Genomic DNA, 26,411 nt, shown 5'->3' with positions numbered 1-26,411 from the left:
CAACATGGATTTGTAAAGGATAGGTCACGTCTAATGAACCTGATTGAATTTTTTGAGAAAGTAACTAAAGTAGTAGATAGGGAAATATCTACGGATGTAGTTTATATGGACTTCCAGAAGACATTGGCTAAAGTATCACATAAGAGACCGTTAGGTAAAATTAAAGCTCATGGAATTGAAGACAAATTATTGGCCTGGTTAGGAGATTGGTTAGGTGGTAGAAGACAGAGAGTAGTGATAATGGGTATGTACTCAAATTGAAAGGAAGTGAGTCGTGGTGTCTCACAAGATTCTCTGCTGGGGCCTCAACTATTCTCTATATTTATTAATAAATTAGATAACACAATAGAGAGCCATATATCCAAGTTTGCTGATGACACAAAGATTGGTGGCACAGTAAGTAGTGTAGATGGGAGCATAAAATTACAAAGAGACATTGATAGATTAAGTGAATGGGCAAAACGGATGAAGATGGATTTCAACACAGGTAAGTGTGAGGGCATCCATTTTGAACCAAAAAAGGATAGATCAAGTATTTTTTAAATGGTGAAAAGCCAATAATAGTGGAGGTCCATGTACACAGATCACTAAAATGTAGTGGTCAGGTACAAAAAATAATCAAAAAGGCTCATGAAATGTTAACCTTTATAACTAGATGGCTAGAATATAAAGGGGAGGAAGTTTTGCTACAGCTATACAAAGCCCTGGTCAGACCACATCTGGAGTATTGTGTGCAGTTCTGGGCACCGCACTGTACAATGGATATATTGGCCTTGGAAGGAGTGCAGATTCACCAGGATGTTACCAGGGCTCCAAGGGTTAAATTGTGAGGAGAAATTACAAACTAGGCTGGTATTCCCTGGAATATAGAAGGTTAAGGGGTAATATGATTGAGGTTGTTAGGATTTTGGAAGGAATTGATAGGGTAGAGAGAAACTTTCTCTGCTGGTGGCGGAATCTAGGACAAGGGGACATAGCCTTAAAATCAGAGCCTGGCCATTCAGGAGAGAAGTTAGGAAATACTTCTTCACACAACGGGTGGTAGTAGTGTGGAACTCCCTCACACAAAAAGCAATAGATGTTAGCTCAATTAATAATTTTAAATCTGAGATTGATAGATTTTTGCAAGCCAAGGGTATTAACAGATATGGAGCCAAGTCGGGTAAATGGAGTTAAGATACTGAATGGTGGATAGGCTTGAGGGGTTGAATGGCCCACTCCTGTTCCTATGTTCCTAATTCCATAATACTCTTTTGATCTTGTCAAAAAGGTTCCTTTTCTGGCCTGCAAATTAAAGTCATTACAGATTGGGATTATTACAAAAAAAGAAAGTATTATGATAGGAAGTCTTTATATTTTGCAGGTAGATTCCATGTTAAAATTTGCATTTGGGTTGAACAAATAATATGAATGGAGCGGTATTAATCCAGCTGCGCATGCGCAGCTGGTGCCCTCGTCACGCGGCGCCTGACATCACTTCCGCTGCAGCCTCGCCGGGGAATCGCGTCACCCGAGTCCCGGGCCTCGCCGACCTCCCGCTTCCCACCTCCGAGTCGGTAAGATCGTGGGGCCCGGGGCGGGTGGGAAAGGGGTGAGTCGGGGCCTCTGTTGCCGGGGCGGGTGGGTGAGTGAGTCGGGGCCCGGGGCGGGTGGGTGGGTGAGTCGGGGCCCGGGGCGGGTGGGTGGGTGAGTCGGGGCCCGGGGCGGGTGGGTGGGTGAGTCGGGGCCCGGGGCGGGTGGGTGGGTGAGTCGGGGCCCGGGGCGGGTGGGTGGGTGAGTCGGGGCCCGGGGCGGGTGGGTGGGTGAGTCGGGGCCCGGGGCGGGTGGGTGGGTGAGTCGGGGCCCGGGGCGGGTGGGTGGGTGAGTCGGGGCCCGGGGCCCCTGGTGGGTGAGTCGGGGCCCGGGGTCTGTGGTGCCGGGGCGGGCGGGTGAGTCGGGGTCTCTGGTGCCGGGGCGGGCGGGAGGGTGAGTCGGGGCCCGGGCTTTAACCGTTCCTCTCTCTCTCTCTCTCTCTCTCCGGTTCTAGGTTGCCGAGGAGCGGAGCCGCGCTTACTGGTGGCCGCTTCCCGGGGGCTGGAAATGGCGATGAGACAGACTCCTCTCACCTGCAGCGGTCACACGAGGCCTGTGGTCGATCTGGCATTCAGCGGGATAACGCCTTATGGCTACTTCTTAATCAGCGCATGTAAAGGTAAGGCCAGGCCGCGGCTCCCCGACTGAGGGCAGTGCAGCGGCTCAGCGACATCGTGGTTTGAAGTGTTGGATCCACCAGGCCTGTGGGGAAAATCAACAGTAGCTTCAGTGTATTGACTTGGAGAAGATGAACAGTGTCCTATCTTTCAAATCACATTTTATGTTATAATTACTGGGCACGGGCAAAGCACCGGAAATGCTTTCAGACTCAGCAAGTTTGAATTCTGCATTTTCAAGTCCCTTCAATGGCCATGCCCAGCCCTTTCCCCGCACTCTTTGGTTCTCTAGTTTTTGCTGTTAGTGTGACTTGCTCTCCTGTTGCACCATCGTTGGTGACAGAGCCCTCATAACTTTGCCCCACCTCCTTTTAAAAACCACCTCAAAATCCTCTTTCGGTCATTCCTGTCTGTTTCCATTTGTAAAATGCCTTGGGATATTTGTTTTAACATTAAAAGGCACTATAGAGATGCAAGTGTGTGTTCAGTAAGAATGAATAAAAACTGTGTTTTGTCACATCCTCAGTGTACCTAGGTGTTTTAAGTAATTACTTTTAAGTGTAGTCACACCAGTTTGCAAATACAGCAGCCAGTTTGCACACCAGTTTGTAATTTTTAGACTGACTTCCAGCAGTTGAGTTTTTTTCAGCTATCCAATGTCTGAGCTATCATTCGACATTTGTGTTTATGTAGCTGATTAAAAATCTACATTGGAGCTGGTGGCTCTGAATTGGTGATTTTGGGTGAGTGAAGCTATTTAATTCAATGGCTCTGGATAGAAGCAGTCGTTTGAAGTAGCCTCTGAGGGCACAAGATGAAAATAAAAAACTGGAAATTTAAAATAAAAATCCTGGATATACTCAACGTGTTCAAGTGGGTGGGGGAAAACCCAACATTTTGGGCATAGACATTAAATAATCAGAAGATAAGTGAGCCTTGCAATGGAAATGAAAAGGGGTTGGAGTGTGATTAGTAGAATGCTTAGTTTTTTACTTGAGATGTGAAAACTGGTGATCTCAACAAGGGTAGTATAAGACACTAAAAGAACAAAAGGTGTTGAAATACAAACATGCTGGAATTACCCAAAAGCCTTGCTAACATCCAAAGAGAAAACACAAATTACCACATGTTGGGAGGACCTACAATGCCAACCTACTTCTTTAATCTCTTCTCGCTTGCCACCTCTCTGCCAATCTTCAGCAACCCAGCCTCTGAGAAAATGGAATGGGTAGCTGTCTAACGCTAGTCAAGTCAGTATTCGTGCTAGAGAGCTGCAGGATGCCCAGGTGAAAGATGGGATATTTGTTAACTGTATGATTTATATCAATGAGTGTTAATTGTATTCAGGTGGGTATCTATTGGTGACTCTCGTATCCTTTTTATAGGAGAGCTTATCTAGGGTGTGGTGTGTGTAAGGGGACTCTTGATGAATAAAAGCTTGGAAGTAACTCAAGACCAGGCTCTAGTATTCTATATTCTTGTGCATCCCTGATTTCCTTTGCTCCACCATTGGTGGCCGTGCCTTCAGCTGCCTTGGCCCTAAGCTCTGGAATTCCTTCCGCTTCTCCTTTAAGTCGCTCCTTTGAACCTGCCTCTTTGATTAAACGTTTGGACACCTGTGCTAATATCTGTGTGGCCCGGTGTCAAATTTTGTTTGCGAACGCTCCTGTGAAATGTCTTGAGAAGCTTTACTAAGTTAAAGGTGCTGATAAATGCAAGTTATTTATTGAGACCGTAGCTTTTCTTTATTCATTCATGGGATTTTGGCGTCGCTGGCGAGGCCGGCATTTATTGCCTATCCCTAATTGCCCTTGCAGGTGGTGGTGAGCCACCACCTTGAACTGCTGCAGTCCGTGTGGTGAAGGTTCTCCCACAGTGCTGTTAGGAAGGGAGTTCCCGGATTTTGACCCAGCGACGATGAAGGAACGGGATGGTGTGTGACTTGGAGGGGAACCTGCAGGTGGTGTTCCCATGTACCTGCTGCCCATGTCCTAGGTATGATATGGAGATGCCGGTGATGGACTGGGGTGGACAAATGTAAGGAATCTTACAACACCAGGTTATAGTCCAACAAATTTATTTTAAAATCACAAGCTTTCGGAGATTATCCCCTTCATCACCTGACGAAGGGGATAATCTCCGAAAGCTTATGATTTTAAAATAAATTTGTTGGACTATAACCTGGTGTTGTAAGATTCCGTACACATGTCCTAGGTGGTAGAGGTCGCGGGTTTGGGAGGTGCTGTCGAAGAAGCCTTGGCGAGTTGCGGCAGTGCTTGAGTATTGAATAGGCTGTGGTAGATTGGAGGTAGTGCATTCAAATTACACCTGCGTTGAAGTGCTTAGGAGCTCTGGGAAGAAAAGTTACCCAGGTAGTTGTTTGGCTTTTAACAGATGTCTGTAGAAAGCTCATTAGCCGTAAATGAACAGTCAAGTCAGAAGGAACAATGTGAGATGGACCACACAAGTGAGGGAAGGATGGAAATTGGGAACACAATTAACAAAATTCTTGAAGAATAACAAGAAGCAGGAGCAACACGCATCAGTGCAACTGAGGAGGAGGAGGGAGGGTGGGGGGGTCAGTGTTCCACGTACCCTACCCTACAACAAGACAGATATGTGGAATCCCGCAGCGATAGTTTTTACTTGGAGGAAGTCAGTGCAGTTGAAACATAGTTGTTTTGGTTGAGGACAGGTGGGGGAGGATGATGTTGGATGGGAAGTGACTGGGTAACTGTTCCAGGAAAGAAGTACTGGGTCTGGAGGTGATTCCGTTGAGGAATGGAGATGTCGAGGGACCATGGTAACCATTGGGGTTAGTGAACCTGAAATCGTTAGTGGCAGAGGACATCAGAAGAGTGATAGATACAGGTAGAAACGGTGGACGAGGGTAAGAAAAATAGTTAAGGTAAAAGGAGATGAGTTCAGTGAGACAGAAACAAGCTGAAATAATGAGCCTGCCAGACAATCCTGTTTGTGTCTTAGCAAAGAGGTAGAAATGGGCTGGGTGGGTTTGGCAAACAATGACACTGGGAATATTGGAAGAACATTTCAGGTTAACTAATGGTCCAGAGTAGTGTGAGCCAGGGACAGGTCTCTCTCTCCCATATTTGTCAGTAAGTTTGGGGTAGGCACTAAAAACAAAAGATTACATGAGACTTCAACTAGCCTTTTCTGTTTTGAGGCTGGCCTGTGTATTTCCTATATTTGCAGTTTTCTTTCCATTTTCTCTATACAGTATACTTTAAATGACCTGTTTTGTGATTTGAGTGGAGGTAATGCAGATTGAAGGGCATGTATTGCTATTTGGACCTTGTGTATGTTGTCGTCAGAAATGCCAGATTTTGCGGGGGGGAAATAGAGATCTCCAAATAGGTATCTGGGGACCTTGTGCCCTGTGCTTTAAACAAAATCATGGAAAAGAGGAATTTAGTTTGCGAAGCCTTTCAGATTTGGATTTAATCTGAAATATACAGGCATTCATTTGCATGTACTGAACTGTACTCGGATGCTGCTTGGAAAATTGTCTTTCATATTTTAACTGCGTCTGCTTTGTAAAATTGTAAAGCATCCTGAAAGATTGACAACTTGGATGAAATTTGGCCAGTTAAAAATTGAGTTGTATATCAGGAAAAGCCATTTCAAGTGATGCTGAGTCAGAGCCTGTGGAGCAAGGCCAGGACTGGGTAGGACTCAGGCCTGCAGAGTAAGAGCAGGATCAGGGTGGGACTAGGAGACTGCAGAATAAGGGCAGGATTCAGAGGCCGAGAGTTACATTTGCATGTTTTCCTAGTTTGGGATTTCAACTCTGATTGAACAGCTGGGTTTTGCTTAAGATCCTGGAGTTGCCATACTAAGTATGCCAAGTTGATATGTCTGTAGCAGAGGTTTGAATCCTGCTAATCGTTTTGGAATTTTAAGAGGTCTATGCCACAAAAAGACAGAAAAATCACATTTTTTCTTAAAGATCTTTGTAAAATCAATGTATATTGAAAAATAATTTTATCCCTCGTTGAGCAATCTGGGTTAAATCTGCCCTGCCCTCTAATAGTTTACTCTTGATTTCAAGTTGCTTAATTCAAATTATTGGATAATAATTTTAGCACAGGCCATGACTTTGAATTCAGGAATAGATTTGTACAGGCGTATTGAACACAGTTAACATTTGGCAAACAATGCATGTGGTTGCAAAAGGCAGTGTTCCATATTATGCTGTAATGTTTGCTTAACATGGCATTAAGGGTGTTATAATCCTATATCAGCTGATTAAGGTACAATGCCACAAGTATTTTGGGAATGAATATTTTTCAACATCACTATCACACTAGTTTTAGAACTGGGATGTCTTTGTTTAATTTCTGTAATTACAATTCATTTTAATGTTTGTTATCCATTCAGATGGCAAGCCTATGATGCGCCAGGGTGACACAGGAGACTGGATTGGGACGTTTCTGGGTCACAAAGGTGCTGTCTGGGGAGCCACGTTAAATAAAGAGGCCAATAGAGCGGCAACCGCAGCAGCAGATTTTTCAGCGTGAGTACCTCTTGTATATCGTGGTATAATTAGTTTGTCACTGAAGACAATTAATGACCTTTTTAATCAATAAGTATATTACAATGAGCTCAAAAAGAGGTCGCAGATGTGGCTTTTTTTAAAAAAAACACTTAATGCACAGAAAAGAGAAAGTTAAGCCAAATGGAAACAATTATTTGATTCTTTTGCCTTGAAATTCCTTTCCATGCATTCTGATGCCAGGATGGGAACCTAACATTGCCCTGTGGCTAGCCGCATCGGTTGCTTAGTTCTCACGCTGTTTTTTATTTTAGAAGGGCAATTCTGCGTTGGCTAGAGGCGTGCAAATGACATCCCGTGACCACATGGCCGTTCACCGCTGGCACTTCTGTCCAATCCCAGGCAACTCTGTTTTGTTTGCACTTATATTACTTGATGGTTTGTCCTGTGAGCTTGGAGATATGGAAGGGCTATTTGTAAAGCTATTGCCTCTTTAGTGGACAATCCTAAATCAGAACACCAAGATCTTTTAGTATTAGCAAATAGAGGGGGACGCAGATGTAAACTTGAAATCTGACTCCTAAGACTCCTTGTGATGCAGCTATGTGACCCACAGAGACAAGCTCACCGTCACTGGAGGTTTCCGATAACTTAGCCACGGTCAATGGCTTGGTTGGCTGGATGAAGCGTGTGTAAATGTCAGCCACGGCTGGGGTTAAACTTGGGTCTGTCAGTTGGTGTTCAGGAAAACTTAAGTGTTTCAGTAGTCGTATGTTTATTTTCATGTGGCAAATGAGTTACTTCACTGGAGTTTGTCCATTTTTTTCAGCAAGGTGTGGGATGCTGTGACAGGTGATGAAATTATCACTTTAGCCCACAAACACATTGTCAAAACTGTGGACTTTACTCAGGTAAAACCTATTTCTAATTCAGTTTGTATTTCTGCCTATGATTTTTAGAACCTATTTAACTTGATTTTTCTTTGCAGGATAGCAACAACTTGTTGACTGGCGGACAAGATAAAGTTTTGCGTATTTATGATTTGAACAAACCTGAATCAGGTGAGGTGTAGTTGCTATAGAAATTGCTTACTGTGGGTCGTGTGTAAAAGGGAGTTTTATTTCAACAGCCCTTTTGCTATGTTGCTGAAAAGAAGTAGCAAAAATGTATATAGCAATTAGTGTTGCTTGGGCAGTAATTACTGGACTACAAATGTGATCAGCTAAATCTTTTGTGGCGATTTAGTGCTTAGAATGGTAGTGAAGAAATGCCCCATTTATGTAATTTTTAAATGAAATGTTAGCGATTGTGGGGAAGTTAAACCTTTTTTTAATAAAGGTTGATGGTTTTACATGTTGCTGGTTAGAACTTATTACATCGCAACTACAGCACAGAAACAAGCCATTCGGCCCAACTGGTCTACGCCAGTGTTTATGCTCCACATGAGCTTCCTCCCTCCCTACTTCATCTAACCCTATCAGCATACCCTTTTTCCCTCGTGCTTATCTAGTTTTCCCCTTTAAAGTATCTATGCTATTTGCCTAAACTATTCCTTGTAGTAGTGCTTTCCACGTTCTTACCACTTTTTGGGTAAAGAAGTTTCTCCAGAATTATCTATTGGATTTATTAGCGATTACTGTCATGTCTAGTTGGTTGCGGAGTTGCTTGTTACACTAGTTTGTAACATTGTCCACCTCCTGGATTAAGTATAGACTGACAAAGAACTTGAACGGCTGTAAGATTAATACGACCTGACACCAATTGGTTATAGTAGTGATCTTTTATTTGAACTAAAGTGAGGATCAATGCCTACAAGAATTTAAGTGGTAATTATCAAACAAGGAATTATATTACCCCATTGTCTTCTGGATAGAGATTGGACCTGATGAAATGTATCCCAGGACGTTATGGGAGGTTAGGGAGGAAATTGCGGGTCCCCTAGCAGAGATATTTGAATCATCCACCGCTACAGGTGAGGTGCCTGAAGATTGGAGGGTAGCAAATGTTGTGCCTTTGTTTAAGAAGGGCGGCAGGGAAAAGCCTGGGAACTACAGACCGGTGAGCCTGACATCTGTAGTGGTAAAGTTGTAGAGGGTATTCTGAGAGACAGGATCTACAGGCATTTGGAGAGGCAGGGACTGATTAGGAACAGTCAGCATGGTTTTGTGAGGGGAAAATCATGTCTCACGAATTTGATTGAGTTTTTTGAAGGGGTAACCAAGAAGATAGATGAGGGCTGTGCAGTAGACGTGGTCTACATGGACTTTAGCAAAGCCTTTGACAAGGAACCGCATGGTAGGTTGTTACATAAGGTTAAATCTCACGGGATCCAAGGTGAGGTAGCCAATTGGATACAAAATTGGCTTGACGACAGAAGACAGAGGGTGGTTGTAGAGGGTTGTTTTTCAAACTGGATGCCTGTGTCCAGCGGTGTGCCTCAGGGATCGGTGCTGGGTCCGCTGTTATTTGTTATTTATATTAATGATTTGGATGAGAATTTAGGAGGCATGGTTAGTAAGTTTGCAGATGACACCAAGATTGGTGGCATTGTGGACAGTGAAGAAGGTTATCTAGGATTGCAACGGGATCTTGATAAATTGGGCCAGTGGGCCGATGAATGGCAGATGGAGTTTAATTTAGATAAATGTGAGGTGATGCATTTTGGTAGATCGAATCGGGCCAGGACCTACTCCGTTAATGGTAGGGCGTTGGGGAGAGTTATAGAACAAAGAGATCTGGGAGTACAGATTCATAGCTCCTTGAAAGTGGAGTCACAGGTGGATAGGGTGGTGAAGAAGGCATTCAGCATGCTTGGTTTCGTTGGTCAGAACATTGAATGCAGGAGTTGGGATGTCTTGTTGAAGTTGTACAGGGCATTGGTGAGGCCACACTTGGAGTACTGTGTACAGTTCTGGTCACCCTATTATAGAAAGGATATTATTAAACTAGAAAGAGTGCAGAAAAGATTTACTAGGATGCTACCGGGACTTGATGGTTTGACTTACAGGGAGAGGTTAGACAGACTGGGACTTTTTTCCCTGGAGAGTAGGAGGTTAAGGGGTGATCTTATAGAAGTCTATAAAATAATGAGGGGCATAGATAAGGTCGATAGTCAAAATCTTTTCCCAAAGGTAGGGGAGTCTATAACGAGGGGGCATAGATTTAAGGTGAGAGGGGAGAGATACAAAAGGGTCCAGAGGGGCAATTTTTTCACTCAAAGGGTGGTGAGTGTCTGGAACGAGCTGCCAGAGGCAGTAGTAGAGGCGGGTACAATTTTGTCTTTTAAAAAGCATTTGGACAGTTACATGGGTAAGATGGGTATAGAGGGATATGGGCCAAGTGCAGGCAATTGGGACTAGCTTAGTGGTATAAACTGGGCGACATGGACGTGTTGGGCCGAAGGGCCTGTTTCCATGTTGTAACTTCTATGATTCTATGTAACTTTTGGTCCTGTTCGTACACTTGCCCTCTTTTCCTCTAACTTCTTCTCACTTTCTTCTCTACCCTGAGTTTGAGTAGGAGCTGGCTACTTACACACTGAGTTAGTCCCTGCAGCAAATTTAAGCCACTTAGATGGTTCCCTTATCAGCACTTTTAGGAGCCCATCAATCATTCTTCCTTCATTCTGGAATGTAGTTGCTTAGCGACATGTTCGGACATGTTTGTTATACAGACCCACCTTTTGTTTCACTTGTTTTTGCTTCAAATAGCATGATTGTGTTTTTAATCACGAGTGTCACTGCACTAAGGCTGGTTCCTGTTGCTTCTCACTCATAACCCTGTTAAGTCTAACCCTTTGAGTTCCTTATACATTTGTGCGAAAACTATATTCCTTTACATGGCATCTTTCACGACCTCTGTGTCCCAAAATGCTTTAGTCAATGAAGTACTCTTTAAGTATAGTTGCTGCTGTAATGTAGGAAATGTGGTAGCTGATTTGCAAACAGCAAGATCCCACAAACAGCAATGTGATAACCAGATAATTTGTTCCAGTTGTATTGCTTGAGGGATGGGCACTGGGGCGATCTCCCCTGCACTTAGAAATAGTGCAGTGGGAGTTTTTAACATCCACATGAGAAGGCAGAGAGCGCCTTGGCTTAACGTCTCATCCAGAAGATGGCGCCTCCAATGTATAATGACACTACTGATTTGCAAGTAGGCATATTATCGTAACAAACTGAAGAAAAACTCCAATTTGACTTTTTTTTTTAACGCTCTTAGAAAAGGGAGTGAGCACAAACTGCAGGAATTTGCTGTGCTTGGAGGAGAGGCTCGACATTGTGAATGTGTCTGGCTAGAAAAACACATACTTAGTACTAACACAGTATTTGACACTTAAGGGCATTGAGGGGAAACAAGTATCAAAGCAGTGATGAAGCTTAAAAGCACATTTAGAAGTGAGTTGAGAGAGAGTGAAATTGAAGAGTCCCCAAGTTATTGTATAGATGACAGGTCTGTATGCTATGCCATCAGATGTTAAATTTGTTAAACGGTTATCATTCTTGGAATGAAAGGTGTTCACTTGCCATTGTTGAATATGGGGTTCTCATGTGCATTCTGATATTCTTCCTCTGTCAGAGCCTCTAGAGATCAGTGGCCATAGTTCTGGTATTAAGAAAGCACTGTGGTGTAATGGGGACAAGCAGATACTTTCGGCAGCTGATGACAAGACTGTAAGGTAAGGAGCTTTGCTGAAAAGTAGTCAAGTTCGAAATGACTGAAGGACAAATGTTCACTTAAATATTTTACAATAAGTAAAATCTGTGACCTCATTGGGGGAAAACTGGGAGGGTTTCTGAGCTTGACTGGAAAAAAATGCACATTCAGGTGACGCTGATTCAATTGTGTGTATGCTTACATGTTTCTGCTCCTTCACATGGCTAGTCTCAGTAACTTCTCCCAGATTGATTTACTAATGGAATTGACAATTGTTAGCCTGCTCTTTGTAATTACCCTTTTATATATTAAAAAGTTTGAATTCTTTAATCAAAAAGCAAAAAAAACTAGATGCTGAAATCTGAAAAAAGAAAACATGAAATGCCCAACATATCAGTTAGTATCTATAGAGAGGGCAGACAAGTTAATGTTTCGTGTGTATGTCATCAGAATTGAAAGAAATTATAGAAGAGCATTTAAAAGGGAATAAACCAAAGGGTGGGGAGGGGAAGTGCACACACGATATTAACACAAGACTGAGGTTTGAGAGAAATTAAAGGCATTTACAAGACATGGGGAGCCTTTCTGTAATGTGGGTGAAAGAAAGAATATTGCATTAGAAGGCAAAATGATTTGTGCTGAAGGGGGCTGTATGCAGCTGAAAAGACTTAAATGGATAATTTACTTAAATATCATTTTGGTCAGTGGAATTGAGACTGCTCTGGTCCATATATTTCCAGGAAACGAGAGTTGTTCATTTTTAGGCCCCAATGTGCGCATATTCAAATTTGGAAGTTGAATTTTAAGTATCGTTTTGAAAATATTGTTTCAAAATGGTTTAACTTTAGAGCAGATCCAGCTGAGGTGTCAAAGAAAGGAGTCAAAGGTTATAGTGGGTAAATGGGAAAGCAGGGTTGAGGTCACAATCAGATCAGCCATGATCATATCAAATGACAGAGCAGGCTCGAGGGACCAAATGGCCTACTCTTAATTCATATGTTCATATGAATGCTGTTTGCACCAGAAGGAAACTGCAATTCCAATGCAGGATAGGTGATTTGAGGCACTTGTGTACAAATCCATCTGTATATTAAGAAATCTGGTAACATAATTTTGTGGGATCTGATTAGTCTGCTCCATCACAAACAGGTGGCCATTGATTTTATTGGTCCATACCTCTTCTCCACAGCCTCTGATTGCTGCAGATTGGCTTTAGTCTGTTGGTCTCTGCCACCTTCCCGCTTCTCCCACACATCCCGCCCCGAGCTCCGCTGACTTTTTCAGGCTACTCTTCAGAGTTGTGCCTGGAGACCTGTGCAAAGTCGCTTAATTGAAATAAGACTTCACATGTGACTCCAGGCTAGAGTCGGAAAAAGGATCTGGCAATGTAAACAGAGCAGATCCTGGGGTAGTTAAGGTGCTGTGGAGAACCCAATTGCCCGAGACTACGGAGCAAAAGCTGGTTAAGGATGCAGGACTGAAGTTGTAAGTGGAGTCTTGGGACGGGGAGGTAAAACACTATTGCGAGGTTGGGGATGTGGAGAAGAAAAATTTGCAGAAAGTGACAAACAAAAAGCTGGGGGCAAGCTAAATCTAATATATGGGAGGTCAAGCAAAAGGGTGAGGTGAAGGGACAGAAGTTAGGGTGTATCTAGCAGGAGAAAGAAGGGGGAAGAATGGTGGGACAACAAAAAGGCAAAGCTTAAAAATAAATGTACAACTGGACAGGGGTGCTATGATTCACTGGATAGGATGAGAGAATGCCAGCAAGCAGTTGCTTGGACACAGCTTGTGTGTAACTGACCAGCTGCTGTAGTGGGACAGGGCCCAGGGGAATACAATGACAACAGCTGCTCTGCCTACTGGTGAGTTGTGATGTGGAGATGCCGGTGATGGACTGGGGTTGACAATTGTAAACAATTTTACAACACCAAGTTATAGTCCAGCAATTTTATTTTAAATTCACAAGCTTTCGGAGATTTCCTCCTTCCTCAGGCAAATGTTTCAAGAGCTCCTTGAAGCCTACGCATTTATACATATAGAACAATACATGGTGTTTACAGACTGCCCCTGCAACTGCCCGTTGCCAAGGCAATCACCGTGTTCAGACAGAGAGGTGTCACCTGCAGAACCCCCGAATACACATTCAACAAAAAAACAAACAGGGAAAAAAAAGAGAGAGAGGCAGAAACATCCGGAAGGCAGAGAGAGCCAGCAAATGACCCATTATATTAAAAACAGATAACATTTGTTCGCTGGTGGGGTAACGTGTAGCGTGACATGAACCCAAGATCCCGGTTGAGGCCGTCCTCATGGGTGCGGAACTTGGCTATCAATTTCTGCTCGACGATTTTGCGTTGTCGTGTGTCTCGAAGGCCGCCTTGGAGTACGCTTACCCGAAGGTCGGTGGATGAATGTCCATGACTGCTGAAGTGTTCCCCGACTGGGAGGGAACCCTCCTGTTTGGCGATTGTTGCGCGGTGTCCGTTCATCCGTTGTCGCAGCGTCTGCATGGTCTCGCCAATGTACCATGCTCTGGGGCATCCTTTCCTGCAACGTATGAGGTAGACAACGTTGGCTGAGTCACAGGAGTATGAACCATGCACCTGGTGGGTGGTGTCCTCTCGTGTGATGGTGGTATCTGTGTCGATGATCTGGCATGTCTTGCAGAGGTTACCGTGGCAGGGTTGTGTGGCGTCGTGGACGCTGTTCTCTTGAAAGCTAGGTAGTTTGCTGCGAACGATGGTCTGTTTGAGGTTGGGTGGCTGTTTAAAGGCGAGTAGTGGAGGTGTGGGGATGGCCATAGCGAGGTGTTTGTCCTCATTGATGACATGTTGAAGGCTGCGGAGAACATGGCGTAGTTTCTCCGCAACCATCTCATACACCAACTCTACAGCAGACGCCACAACCTCGAAACCAAGATAGAGTCCATACTCTCAACCTGTACTCAGGACACAGCAGACCAGCTACGTTATACCGCCAAACAGACGAGGCAACGGAACTACGCTGCCTACATGAAAACCAAGAGCAGGAAGCTTGAGAAACTCGGCATCACCACCAGCAACGACCAAGCTTCCCCTGGTACCACGGTTGCAACCACAGGGAAGTCTATTGTCAATTTATCCGACCACACCCTTCAACCAGACGAAATCGAAGTTCTCAGCCGAGGGCTCAATTTCTGCCCCACTACCAAAATGGACCCCACTAGTCTCGCGGCGGACGCAGAGGAATTCATCAGGAGAATGAGGCTCCGGGAATTCTACCACAAACCCCAAGATTTCAGCAGCGAACCCAATGAGACAATCGACGATCCGGAACAGCAGACAGAGGGATCCGCGGTACAGCAACCGAAGAGGAAAGAGTCAAACTGGACTCCTCCGGAGGGTCGCTGCCCTCAGCTGGACATGTATGCTCAAGCTGTCAGGAAATGCGTCAATGCCAGATTCATCAGCCGCACTCAGAAGACAGTCCAGAATGTCACCCGAGCACAAGGCAACGCCATCAACGCTCTCAAGACCAACCGCAACATCGTCATCAAACCAGCGGACAAAGGAGGAGCCATAGTCATACAGAACAGAACAGACTATTGCAAAGAAGCATACCGACAACTGGACAACCAGGAACACTACAGACGGTTACCCGCAGATCCGACCAAAGAACACACCCACCAGCTCAACAAACTGATCAAGACCTTCGATCCAGACCTTCAAAGCATCCTACGCATTCTCATTCCACGTAATCCCCGCGTGGGAGACTTCTACTGCCTCCCAAAGATACACAAAGCCAACACACCCGGACGTCCCATCGTATCAGGCAACGGAACCCTGTGTGAGAACCTCTCTGGATACATCGAGGGCATCCTGAAACCCATCGTACAGGGAACCCCCAGCTTCTGTCGCGACACTACAGACTTCCTACAAAAACTCAGTACCCACGGACCAGTTGAACCAGGAACACTTCTCACCACGATGGACGTCTCGGCACTCTACACCAGTATCCCCCACGATGACGGCATCGCTGCGACAGCATCAATACTCAACACCAACAACAGCCAATCTCCGGAAGCCATCCTACAACTCATCCGCTTCATCCTGGATCACAATGTCTTCACCTTCGATAACCAGTTCTTTACCCAAACACATGGAACAGCCATGGGGACCAAATTCGCAACCCAATACGCCAACATTTTCATGCACAAGTTCGAGCAGGACTTCTTCACTGCACAAGACCTCCAACCAACACTATACACCAGATACATCGACGACATTTTCTTTCTATGGACCCACGGCAAGGAATCACTAAAGAGACTACACGATAACATCAACAAGTTCCATCCCACCATCAAGCTCACCATGGACTACTCCTCAGAATCAGTTTCTTTCTTGGACACACGAATCTCCATCAAAGACGGGCACCTCAGCACCTCACTCTACCGCAAGCCCACGGACAACCTCACGATGCTCCACTTTTCCAGCTTCCACCCTAACCACGTCAAAGAGGCCATCCCCTATGGACAGGCCCTGCAAATACACAGGGTCTGCTCAGACGAGGAGGAATGCGATGGACACCTACAGACGCTGAAAGACGCCCTAGTAAGAACGGGATATGACGCTCGACTCATCGATCGACAGTTCCGACGGGCCACAGCAAAAAATCGCATAGACCTCCTCAGGAGACTAACACGGGACGCAACCAACAGAGTATCCTTTGTCGCCCAGTACTTCCCCGGAGCGGAGAAACTACGCCATGTTCTCCGCAGCCTTCAACATGTCATCAATGAGGACAAACACCTCGCTATGGCCATCCCCACACCTCCACTACTCGCCTTTAAACAGCCACCCAACCTCAAACAGACCATCGTTCGCAGCAAACTACCTAGCTTTCAAGAGAACAGCGTCCACGACGCCACACAACCCTGCCACGGTAACCTCTGCAAGACATGCCAGATCATCGACACAGATACCACCATCACACGAGAGGACACCACCCACCAGGTGCATGGTTCATACTCCTGTGACTCGGCCAACGTTGTCTACCTCATACGTTGCAGGAAAGGATGCCCCAGAGCATGGTACATTGGCGAGACCATGCAGACGCTGCGACAACGGATGAACGGACACCGCGCAACAATCGCCAAACAGGAGGGTTCCCTCCCAGTCGGGGAACACTTCAGCAGTCATGGACATTCATCCACCGACCTTCGGGTAAGCGTACTCCAAGGCGGCCTTCGAGACACACGACAACGCAAAATCGTCGAGCAGAAATTGATAGCCAAGTTCCGCACCCATGAGGACGGCCTCAACCGGGATCTTGGGTTCATGTCACGCTACACGTTACCCCACCAGCGAACAAATGTTATCTGTTTTTAATATAATGGGTCATTTGCTGGCTCTCTCTGCCTTCCGGATGTTTCTGCCTCTCTCTGTTTTTTTTCTCTTTTTTTTTTCCCTGTTTGTTTTTTTGTTGAATGTGTATTCGGGGGTTCTGCAGGTGACACCTCTCTGTCTGAACACGGTGATTGCCTTGGCAACGGGCAGTTGCAGGGGCAGTCTGTAAACACCATGTATTGTTCTATATGTATAAATGCGTAGGCTTCAAGGAGCTCTTGAAACATTTGCCTGAGGAAGGAGGAAATCTCCGAAAGCTTGTGAATTTAAAATAAAATTGCTGGACTATAACTTACTGGTGAGTTGTGTGGGGATTCCCAGCCTGGAGTGCTGGGTACACTCATTACACCAGTTATAGAAGCCGAAACCTTATATTTTAGTGGTGGACCAGGGAATGTGGAAGATGTGTGTATTCTTAATGCATCTAAGAACAACTTATGGTTCAAATCTATTCCAACATCAATAAGTGTGAAACAAGCATGTGTTCTGTTACCTTAGTGCCCTGCTCACCTGTTCTCAGTATATCAGACCTGTCAAAATTCCAGTTCTGGGGCTCCTGGACACATTGTTCTGATAAACTTGGCTGTTATAGATAAATTCAACACCTTTTATAGAAGTTAAAACTTATTGTAAATTCTAACCTCTGAGTTCCAGAACCTATTTTTGAAAAGGGTACAACGTTAACATCTATGAGGTTGTCTAGTAACTTGACAATAAAGCCTTAAGTTAATTTTGATTTTTGACTTCCATGGTTCTAAAATTATAGTATTTTCTTCAATGTTGTGGAATGCTTAAACTTAAAATGAAGATGGTACTAACGAAGGGAGAATTTTCCCCAAGCCTATTTAAACTGTAGATAAAACTTGATGGTGTTTGTTTTTTTATTTGTATAGGCTGTGGGACAGGACTAGTATGACTGAAGTGCAAACTATTCATGTTGGATCATCTGTAAGCAGTGTAGAGTACATACCCGATGGGGAGATACTGGTTTTAACCTATGGAAAAAGGATTGCTTTTTACAATGCACTAAGGCAAGTTAAATCAGTTAACATTTGGTATGTTCTTGTGTCTTCATTTAAGAAATATGCTGTCTTTCATGGAATGTCAAAATGGTGTATGATCCTGGTATTTGTAGTGAAACCTGAATTATGAATCAATTCAAGCTTGATAAATGTACTGTTGTGCTTATAAAACTGATTCACTGAAAATTTTTTATTATAATGGAATGAGAAATGTTACAAGTCATTGAACTTTTCTTTATTTTGGTACATCTTGCATTTATATAGCATCTTTTTAATATGAAAAACATCCCACAAAGCTTTATAAGCATAAGGAAAATTGGGCATCGTGCCAGATGGGGTCACCAGAAGATTGGTCAAAGAAGTAGATTTCAAGGAGGGCCTTGAAAGAGGAGGAGAAGTAGAGGGTTTTAGGAAGGGAATTCTAGCGCATAGGGTCTAGGTGACTGAAGTCATGACTGCCGATGGTAGATGAAGAGAGGGTGGGCTTGTACAAGGAGGAATGGAGAATTTGGGGATGGGAGTTGTAGGACTGGAGATTAGAGATGGGGAAGCGCAAGGCCATGAGGGATTTGAACAAAGATGTGAATTTTAAATGTTTGAATGAGCTGAAGTTGAGGGTGGAGGATGGGAAGCCAACCAGGGGAGCATTGGAATAATCTAGTCTGGAGGTATTAAATGCAGGACTGGGTTTCACGGGTGGAGGTAGGGCATGTTATGGGATGGAATTAGAGATTGAGGTTGGAAATTCAGCTGAGTTAAACAGGATACTGAGGTTGCAACAGTCTGGTTCAACCTGAGATGTATGGAGGGAGGGATGATATTGAATTTGAGGCGAGGGTCCCAAGATGGTAACTTCAGTTTTCCCAATACTTAGCTGGAGGAAATTATAGCTCATCCAAGCTGGATGTTGGTCAGAGACTGTGTGGAGGTTGAGAGAGGTGGTGAAAAAGTAGAACTGGGTATCATTAGTGTACTTGTGGGAGCTGACCGCACATCTGCCTGTGGTTGATGTTACCAGAGGACAGCATGTAATGAGGAAAAGGGGGCCAAAATGGATCCTGTGGGTCTCTGGAGGTGACTGCCGGGATGGGAAGAGAAGCCATTGCTAGAGATGCTACAGAATTGGTGCAGTTATGCAAGAAGAATTTAGTGTAGTTTCTGGTACACACCAAGTTTAAAAGCAGGCAGGTACATTAGAAACTAGTTGGGGCATGTTGGTAAACTTAAGTTTTAAATATCTGAAGATTGTAAGATGATGCAGAGACTGAACATAGTGAGAAGTTCTGAAATGTTAGACCATATAGACAAGGACAAACCCAGGCTTGATCCATAATCTAGGACATAGACTGGTGAAATGGGCCGATACATGGCAGATGAAATTTAATGCAGAAAAGTATGAAGTGATGCATTTTGGTAAGATGAGGCGAGGCAATATAAACTAAATGGTACAATTTTAAAGGGGGTGCAGGAACAGAGACCTGGGGGTGTATGTCCACAAATCTTTGAAGGTGGCAGGACAATTTGAGAAGGTTGTTTTTTTAAAAGAAAAACATATGGGATCCTGGGCTTTATTAATAGAGGCATAGGGTGCAAAAGCAAAGTTATGATGAACATTCATAAAACACAGGTTAGGCCTCAGCTGAAATATTGTGTTCAATTCTGGGCACCATACTTTAGGAAGGATGTCGAGGCCTTGGAGAGGGTCCAGAAGAGATTTACTAGAATGGTACCAGGGATGAGGGACTTCAGTTATGTGGAGAGATTGGAGAAGCTGGGGTGGTTCTCCTTTTAGAATAGAGAAGGTTACGGTGAGATTTGATGTAGGTGTTCAAAATCATGAACGGTTTTGACAGAGTAAATAAGGAGAAACTGCTTCCAGTGGCAGAAGGGTCGGTAACCAGAGGACACAGATTTAAGGTGATCGGCAAAACAACCAGAGGCGACATGAGGAAACTTTTTTTTACACAGTGAATGTAATGATCTGGAATGCACTGCCTGAAAGGGTGGTAGAAGCAGATTCAATAGTAACTTTCAAAAGGGAGTTGGATGAATGCAGGAAGGGAAGAAAGTACAGGGCTATGGGGAAAGAACAGGGTAATGGGACTAATTGGATAGCTCTTTCAAAGAGCTGACACAGGCATAAAGGACTGAATAGCCACCTCCTCTGCTGTACCCACTATGATATTGGCAGTCCAATGTGTAATTGGCTCCAGTACGTTGGGCTACAGAAGGGAGCATTTAACTTGTTTCTGCTCCTGATTATTCAATGGCCAGTGCTGGGATTTGCACCTATTGGTGTTGGCTGAGGCCTGGATGAAGTTTTGCTGCTGTTTCCGTGGTCAAATAGTTTGCTGCTGCCTGGGTTTGGACGTGAAAAATGGCTGCCTAGATGAGGTGTGGGATTCAATGTGTGGAATCGAAGTTCAGCAGTGGAAGCTCAGTAGCCTTTCAACCAAAATATAATTTTGAATCCTCCTGTCAACTGATACTTGAAGTTTCCTGGGGCACTAGGTTATGACTGTGTAGTGTAATGAGGTGAAGGAAATTAAAATCAATATTTCCCTTTTGGTCCATTGGGAACCAGTACTGATGTCTGGACTTTCTCATCCTTATCTAAAATGGGACTCAGCAGTGAGTGGATAACACTAAATAGGAAAAGTTCATGTTCATTGCAGAGGTCATAAACTTGTCTTAGTTTTGATGCCAGCAAGTTTCTCACTTATTAAAAATGAAGTATTTTTTCAGTAGTTAACATTTTTCAGCATTGTACTTGAACTCTGAATTGTTGCTGAGTACGGTACTTCCCTCCTTCATAGCTCAGCACAGCATCTAGTATATTAATGCTATAATTAACTAGTACAGTGCTGAAATCCTGTCACATAAAATGTCTTTTTAAAGTCACTAAATAATTTGCTCAAATACTGATTTCTTTTGTACTTTACCATGACTTATCTCTGCATCCAATCTCCAGAAACTGCAAAATGTCAGATAACATCAACAGTGTTTTTGTTTGTAAAACAGTTTAAGAATTTTGTACTAGTTATTTAACTTGTGCTGCTTTTGTAATCTGAATACACTTGTGGCTAATTCTGAAAATCATTGCTGCACTGTGACTTGGATTAGGGTATTTTCCCAAGTATAATAGTAGATTCAAAAGTTCCCATTTTAAACAAAGTACAGTGCATACTGGATAATCTGATATTAAGTACCAATTTTTGCAAGTAGAGATTTGTAAAGAGATTTTTATTTGGTTTCTCATGCATCGTAACTTGGATTGAGCTTAATTTTTCAAGTTCTGTTGGCTACATGTGGCAAAGTAAAATGCACACTTGAATAGTTTTAATGTTAGTTAAAAACTTTTCAAAAACAGCATTTGCTGTGGGCAACTACAAAACTTAACTCAAATTCAAAGCAGTGGCTAGGTTGAAACAGGTAGTACAGTAGGTCCTATAGTAGTGTGTAAAGGACTTGTGAAATGAATTGAAGTAACCGGCACCCAGTTCCTAGTAGGCATAGCCCAAAACTGGGCCTAATTTGGTACTGCTTGGCATTAATGAGGCCACAAGATGGTTGGTGTCAAGAATGGAAAATGTCATCCTGGATTCAGTATGACATTTTCAATGGTTGGGCTAAAGCATATTTGGGAGATTTATTCTGCATCTAATTGGCCATATCGTTTTTGTAATTTCTACATTATTATCTCTCTGCCTCCTCCCCGAATAAGTTTGTGGGTTCTCTAGTGGAGCTGGTGACGGTGCCTTGTGGTTCAAACCAGTCATATTTAGGAATCCAATTTTGTACTCCAGGGTATCGGTGTTTTCAGGCTTTTAAGAGTACAATTGTAGTAACCAATAATATTTGCACTTGCTGAAATGTGTAAAGATTTTAGGTGCATTCTGAGAGGTTAAATACTGGTGTTTTTACAGTCTTGAGCTGATCAAATCTTTTGATGCACCAGCTTCAATCAGCTCTGCTTCTCTTCACCCTGAGAAAGACGTCTTTGTTGCAGGAGGTGATGACTTCAAACTGTACAAGTTTGACTACAATACAGGCGAGGAGTTAGGTAGGTCTTCAAGCCTTTTTAAGTGAATTAGTTGCTTTGAGTGTTAATTTGTATTTCAAATCACAATCTTCCGTGCTTATTGCATGATGCTGAATGTCCTGTAACAGCAGATCCAGTGTATAGAATGGACTTTTGAAAATTGAAATTTACCTGGCTCATTATTTTTTCCATTAGTAAATGTTGAATTGGTCCAAAACTCAAGTGTGTGTTTGTTTTGCATTTTTTTTATTAAAGTGGATCTCAAAAGCATATTTGCTGCAGTCAGCTGGTGTGCGTCCAGGTCCTTTCTGGATCACTCTTCATTCATTGCTGCAAGTCTTCAGAGCTTGACCGGGCATTCCATGATCGTACTGAGGGTAGGGTTGCTGCAAATTTGAGTTCAATTACTCCATTGAAGGGGTTGCTCAATTGCCTTTGAGATTGAAGACTACTGAGAGCAGCAGCAGCATGTGTATAATGTGAACAAATCCATGTAGGATTCATAAAAGAATGACAAAAACCTCCTGTGCTTCTACGACAAGTCTTTGCTGATATTTGATTGGAAATTGGATACTTCAAAAACAGTACATAAACTCAAACTAACCTGCCTTGGTTAATTAACTTTTGTAACTGATTGATCAGTGCTTGCAGTATGAGCTCTGGTGGAATTACTGAAGATGGGCCCCTACAGTCTTTGGCCCTCAGCTCTGGAGCTGCAGATTGAACATCCCTTCTGGGTTAAACTGTATGGCTGCCAATTCTCAAGTGTAATAGCAATACTGTACATGAAACACTGGTTGGCTTTCAGTTAGACTGGTAGCTACCAAAATGTAAAAGCTTTGGAATTTTACAAATTAAATCTAGTTTCCTGTCTGAAATGAGACCTGACTTCATGACCAACTTTAATCTGATGGCACCACTAAGAACAAAAAAGTAGCAGTGTCGCTTTTGCACCATGTTATGTGAAAATATTTGCTCTCCTAGTGTATGCAGTGTCTGGTATGCTGGCTTATTATGTGCCTTTTGTGTTAAGTTTTCTGTACTAAATACTTGGGCTGTATGCAGTTGTTTAAGGATTGTAGTTTTGTGTAATGAAGATATCTTTGCATGCTGACAAATTAAAAATGAGTTAGCAATAGGCATAAAGGCAGTTATAAAAACAAAATGGCAGGTCAGCCAGCATCTGTGAAGAGAAGTTGTGATTCTTGTCTGTTCACGTGTAAAAATTGAATCTTCCACTGTTGCTCACGGTTAGTTGGAGAAAATGGTATGCCTTTTAGCTGTTAGTTGATGCTGGCTGAGAGGTTAACAGTACCACCTCATGAAGCAAGCGAGAATAACATGCTCTTGAAAACTCTTTTTAAAGGTTGCAGTGCCACCTCTGGAGAAAGCAAGAACAGGCATTACCATGACAGCATTACCTAGGCTTATCAATACCATCAATTTACTAGGCTTAGAATCGTGTTATCAACCTACGGATTTTAATATAGATGCAGTTATAATCTCTGCTCCTGATAACTCTATTGCACCAAACAAACTTGAATTTTCCAGTTGTTTGAATTTTACAAAGCAAAGAGCAGCAAAATAGGAATTTAGAGCATAAAAAATTTGAATCTATCAATTATTAACAGATCAAGATGTAACCCACCCCTGATCTTTATGATCACCCTGTTCTAAGACAAATACAAATCCTTTTGTTACAGAGTCATACAAAGGGCACTTTGGTCCAGTCCACTGTGTAAGATTTAGCCCCGATGGAGAATTATATGCCAGTGGTTCTGAAGATGGAACTCTTCGTCTCTGGCAGACAACTGTTGGCAAAACCTATGGGTTATGGAAGTGTGTACTCCCTGGTAAGTACATTTTGGTGTCTGTTTAGCTGCGATGTCTATCTATTTCACATCTTAAATCTGCAGCAGTGTGAGCCTTTGTCATACAGAATCTCGTGATTTTCTGAAGGAACAGTTTTAGGTTAATTCTCAGATGGTGTTTGATCTCCATACTCAGCAATCACCCCTGGGTGAAAATACTTGTAACCAATCTGTCATTATGGTGAACTGCATGTATTTTACACTTGTTTCTTTGAATTACAGAGGAGCTTGGCTCTGAAAACTCCGATTCTATCTATGGCACCCCTCCAGAGGTAAAAGCTTGAACTACCAGCTTGAGAAAAACAAACATGCAGCATTCAGAGGAATTGCTGACAAACTGGAAAACAAAGAGCAAGCCTTCCATTGTATATGGTTATGGCAAATGCAGACATCTAAATGGAACCATATCAGTAATTCAAAAGCTGAAGACTACAGTAGTTAACTGTCTGAAAGCCAAGCACCTGGTGTCTGCAAGGAAGGATAGTAGACCTGTGCGTGTTCAGTGCAGCTGCCTCCCGTCTTAGTGTTGGTTTAATTGAGCCTGCCCAGTAACATCTGTATATATTTTAAAGTATCTTGGCAGAAATTTCTGTTGGTATGGAGGAAGAGTGGTAGTTACAGTTGTAACATCATGGATTTAAGTATGTTTTCCTTATAAAAGAATACATTGTTCTTTTTCCCTCCATAAATTCAGTTGCTAATTTTGGTTTAAAAATAAAAGATTATTTGGTCTGTTCTATTCATTTTAAATGGTCTGCAATCTGTCACAATTTACAAACTCCTATTTGATTGATGCCTCAAGCAGTATTAAACTGGCCCACGCATGCACTTGTACAAAAATTATTAAACAAAACATGCTTAGAGATCATTTGTACTCTTCAAATTGAGTATTTACACCTTTAAAATTATTGTGCTACTGTGTACAACAGTCTTGATCTATAATTAAATGCATGTTTATCCAGAAATACATTGATCTGGATATGAGTGCTTACTGAAATAGATACTTTATTGTCCTCTGCACAAAAAAAAATTGATGGGCAGTGAATATTTGCATCAATTACATTTTTCTGGTTAGGAACTATATTTGGTATTATACCTCATGAATTACAATGTAGGTTGGCAATGTTGCATGGTTCACTTCTATAGCCAACAGTATTGATAGATTATATACAGCATTATAGGATCAGTGAGTGTCTTGCTCAACTCTGGTTATGTTTAATGCTGCATCCCAATCATGGGATAGTGACCTTTTATGAGTTACTGCCTGATCTTGATGTGCCCATTTTTTTTTTTCTGATTTTCCCACTTTCAGCATTGTGTTGGGTTATAATGCTCTATGAATATGTTTTGTAACACTTGTCTCCTGATATAAAAATCAATAAAAGTGGGTGAAGATATAAGCCTACTTTTGCTTTGATAGACCATGTTCAATATTGCATTTTAATGCTGACTAATGAGAAGCAAGTTTCTCAAAAGCCATTAATTTGGTGTCTGAATAGTAGATTGTTGCACAAGTCTTACTAAATTGACTGTCCAAAATGGTAGTTATTCACAGATACTTTTTAATTGAAGTCAGTATTTTAGAATTCCAATGGGGAATTCTCAAATGTACAATTGCTGACTTAGTGGTGAGATGTGGAAACAATTTTCCCTGCTCTTGTTCCTAATCTCAGCTATAACTGCAGGGAGATGCTGAGTGAAGTCTAAGTACCTATCCACAGGGAAAGGAAAAATCAGATTATCACTGAACCCATCTTGTATTTTCTTTTAAAAACAAAACACTGCCCTATTCCTTACTTAAGCAGTCTTGGTACAGGCCTTTTGAGTAGCTGCTATAGAGCAAAGAGAACAAACTTGGAGGAGCTGGTGGAGAGGAAATTGAAGATAATGTACCCTCATGATAGATTCCTTACAGCACTGTTGATGCATATGGGAAGATTATATGGGTGACCTTATTCTGTATTATATAGAATTTAATTTCAAACCATTTGAGTGTTTTTAGTGCCAGAGCTTTGATCTGATGTGGGTTAATGAGCCACAAGTAATTCACTGCAGATGAAAATGAGTTCACTACTTGACTGATTCCAGATAAGACAATTAAATGGCCTGGCACCAGAATAGTGATGCTTCAGAATAGAAATAAAATTGCATGTGAATAACTGACATCAATTGAACATTAACTCTAAGGGTTTCATCTTTTGGCACAAGATATATTGCTGAATTGCTTTTAAAAATTAGCCATCTCTAGATACGGCAGCAGTATCTAGTGTGGGAGGTTTAACTAGTATTTCTTGATAGGTTTTAAAGATGATAAATAATACATTGATATAGTCCCAAACTGAGTTAGGTAGGAATTACATTAATGCTACTTGAGTTCAAATGGGCTGAACGGTTACAGGTTTAAGCTGAACCCAAATGTTAACTTCTGTATTTAAGTTTTGTCATTTCAGTTCATTTAACTTTGCTAACTGTTGCCATATGGGGTATCACAACACTATAATTTTGTGTTCTCCACAAAGTTATGTTTCAGACTTTCAGGCTAGAATGCCAGTAGCTTTTGACGTACTGTGCCAAGATTTCCCCCTAAATTTTTCCAACATCAGCTTATGGTTGTGAGAGCTCTAAATACATTGGCCAATTTTTGGTACAGTTCAAAACAGTTAAAATATAGTGTAGAGCCTGCTTCCAACCTCCATGTTCCCTTCACAATAACTATAGTTTCACTTTGTCT

General features: G+C 42.7%; 2 protein-coding genes across 3 annotated transcripts in view; both read left to right on the top strand.

Moving 5' to 3' along the window:
- LOC137341568 (microsomal glutathione S-transferase 1-like) overlaps positions 1 to 26,411 on the top strand; it is a 248,054-nt gene that overhangs the window by 102,382 nt on the left and 119,261 nt on the right. The gene's annotated exons all lie outside the window — the stretch shown is intronic.
- Positions 1,461 to 25,099, top strand: strap (serine/threonine kinase receptor associated protein). Of its 2 annotated transcripts, none has more exons than XM_068004757.1 (10): positions 1,461 to 1,556; positions 2,027 to 2,191; positions 6,588 to 6,723; positions 7,532 to 7,613; positions 7,691 to 7,763; positions 11,281 to 11,380; positions 17,639 to 17,776; positions 21,694 to 21,830; positions 23,513 to 23,662; positions 23,903 to 25,099. In XM_068004757.1, the coding sequence occupies exons 2-10, from the start codon at positions 2,080 to 2,082 to the stop codon at positions 23,962 to 23,964; spliced, it is 990 nt and encodes a 329-aa protein (XP_067860858.1). In that variant the 5' UTR covers positions 1,461 to 1,556; positions 2,027 to 2,079; the 3' UTR covers positions 23,965 to 25,099. The 2 variants fall into 2 exon arrangements, with proteins under 2 accessions (XP_067860858.1, XP_067860860.1); XM_068004759.1 differs by having other exon boundaries at positions 1,491 to 1,591.

The sequence above is a fragment of the Heptranchias perlo genome, chromosome 24, assembly GCF_035084215.1.
Source record: "Heptranchias perlo isolate sHepPer1 chromosome 24, sHepPer1.hap1, whole genome shotgun sequence".
In the NCBI taxonomy this organism is placed as follows: domain Eukaryota; kingdom Metazoa; phylum Chordata; class Chondrichthyes; order Hexanchiformes; family Hexanchidae; genus Heptranchias; species Heptranchias perlo.
Note: the sequence above shows the minus strand (reverse complement) of the source record. Positions and strands in the feature narration are given on the sequence as shown.

What these genes read in the sequence shown, in the direction of transcription:
- strap (XM_068004757.1), top strand. Translation starts at nt 2,080, where the DNA reads ATGGCGATGAGACAGACTCCTCTCACCTGCAGCGGTCACACGAGGCCT. An exon ending in TTTGAACAAACCTGAATCAG is followed by an intron (nt 7,764 to 11,280) that starts GTGAGGTGTAGT and finishes TTCCTCTGTCAG; the next exon opens with AGCCTCTAGAGATCAGTGGC. An exon ending in CAATACAGGCGAGGAGTTAG is followed by an intron (nt 21,831 to 23,512) that starts GTAGGTCTTCAA and finishes CTTTTGTTACAG; the next exon opens with AGTCATACAAAGGGCACTTT.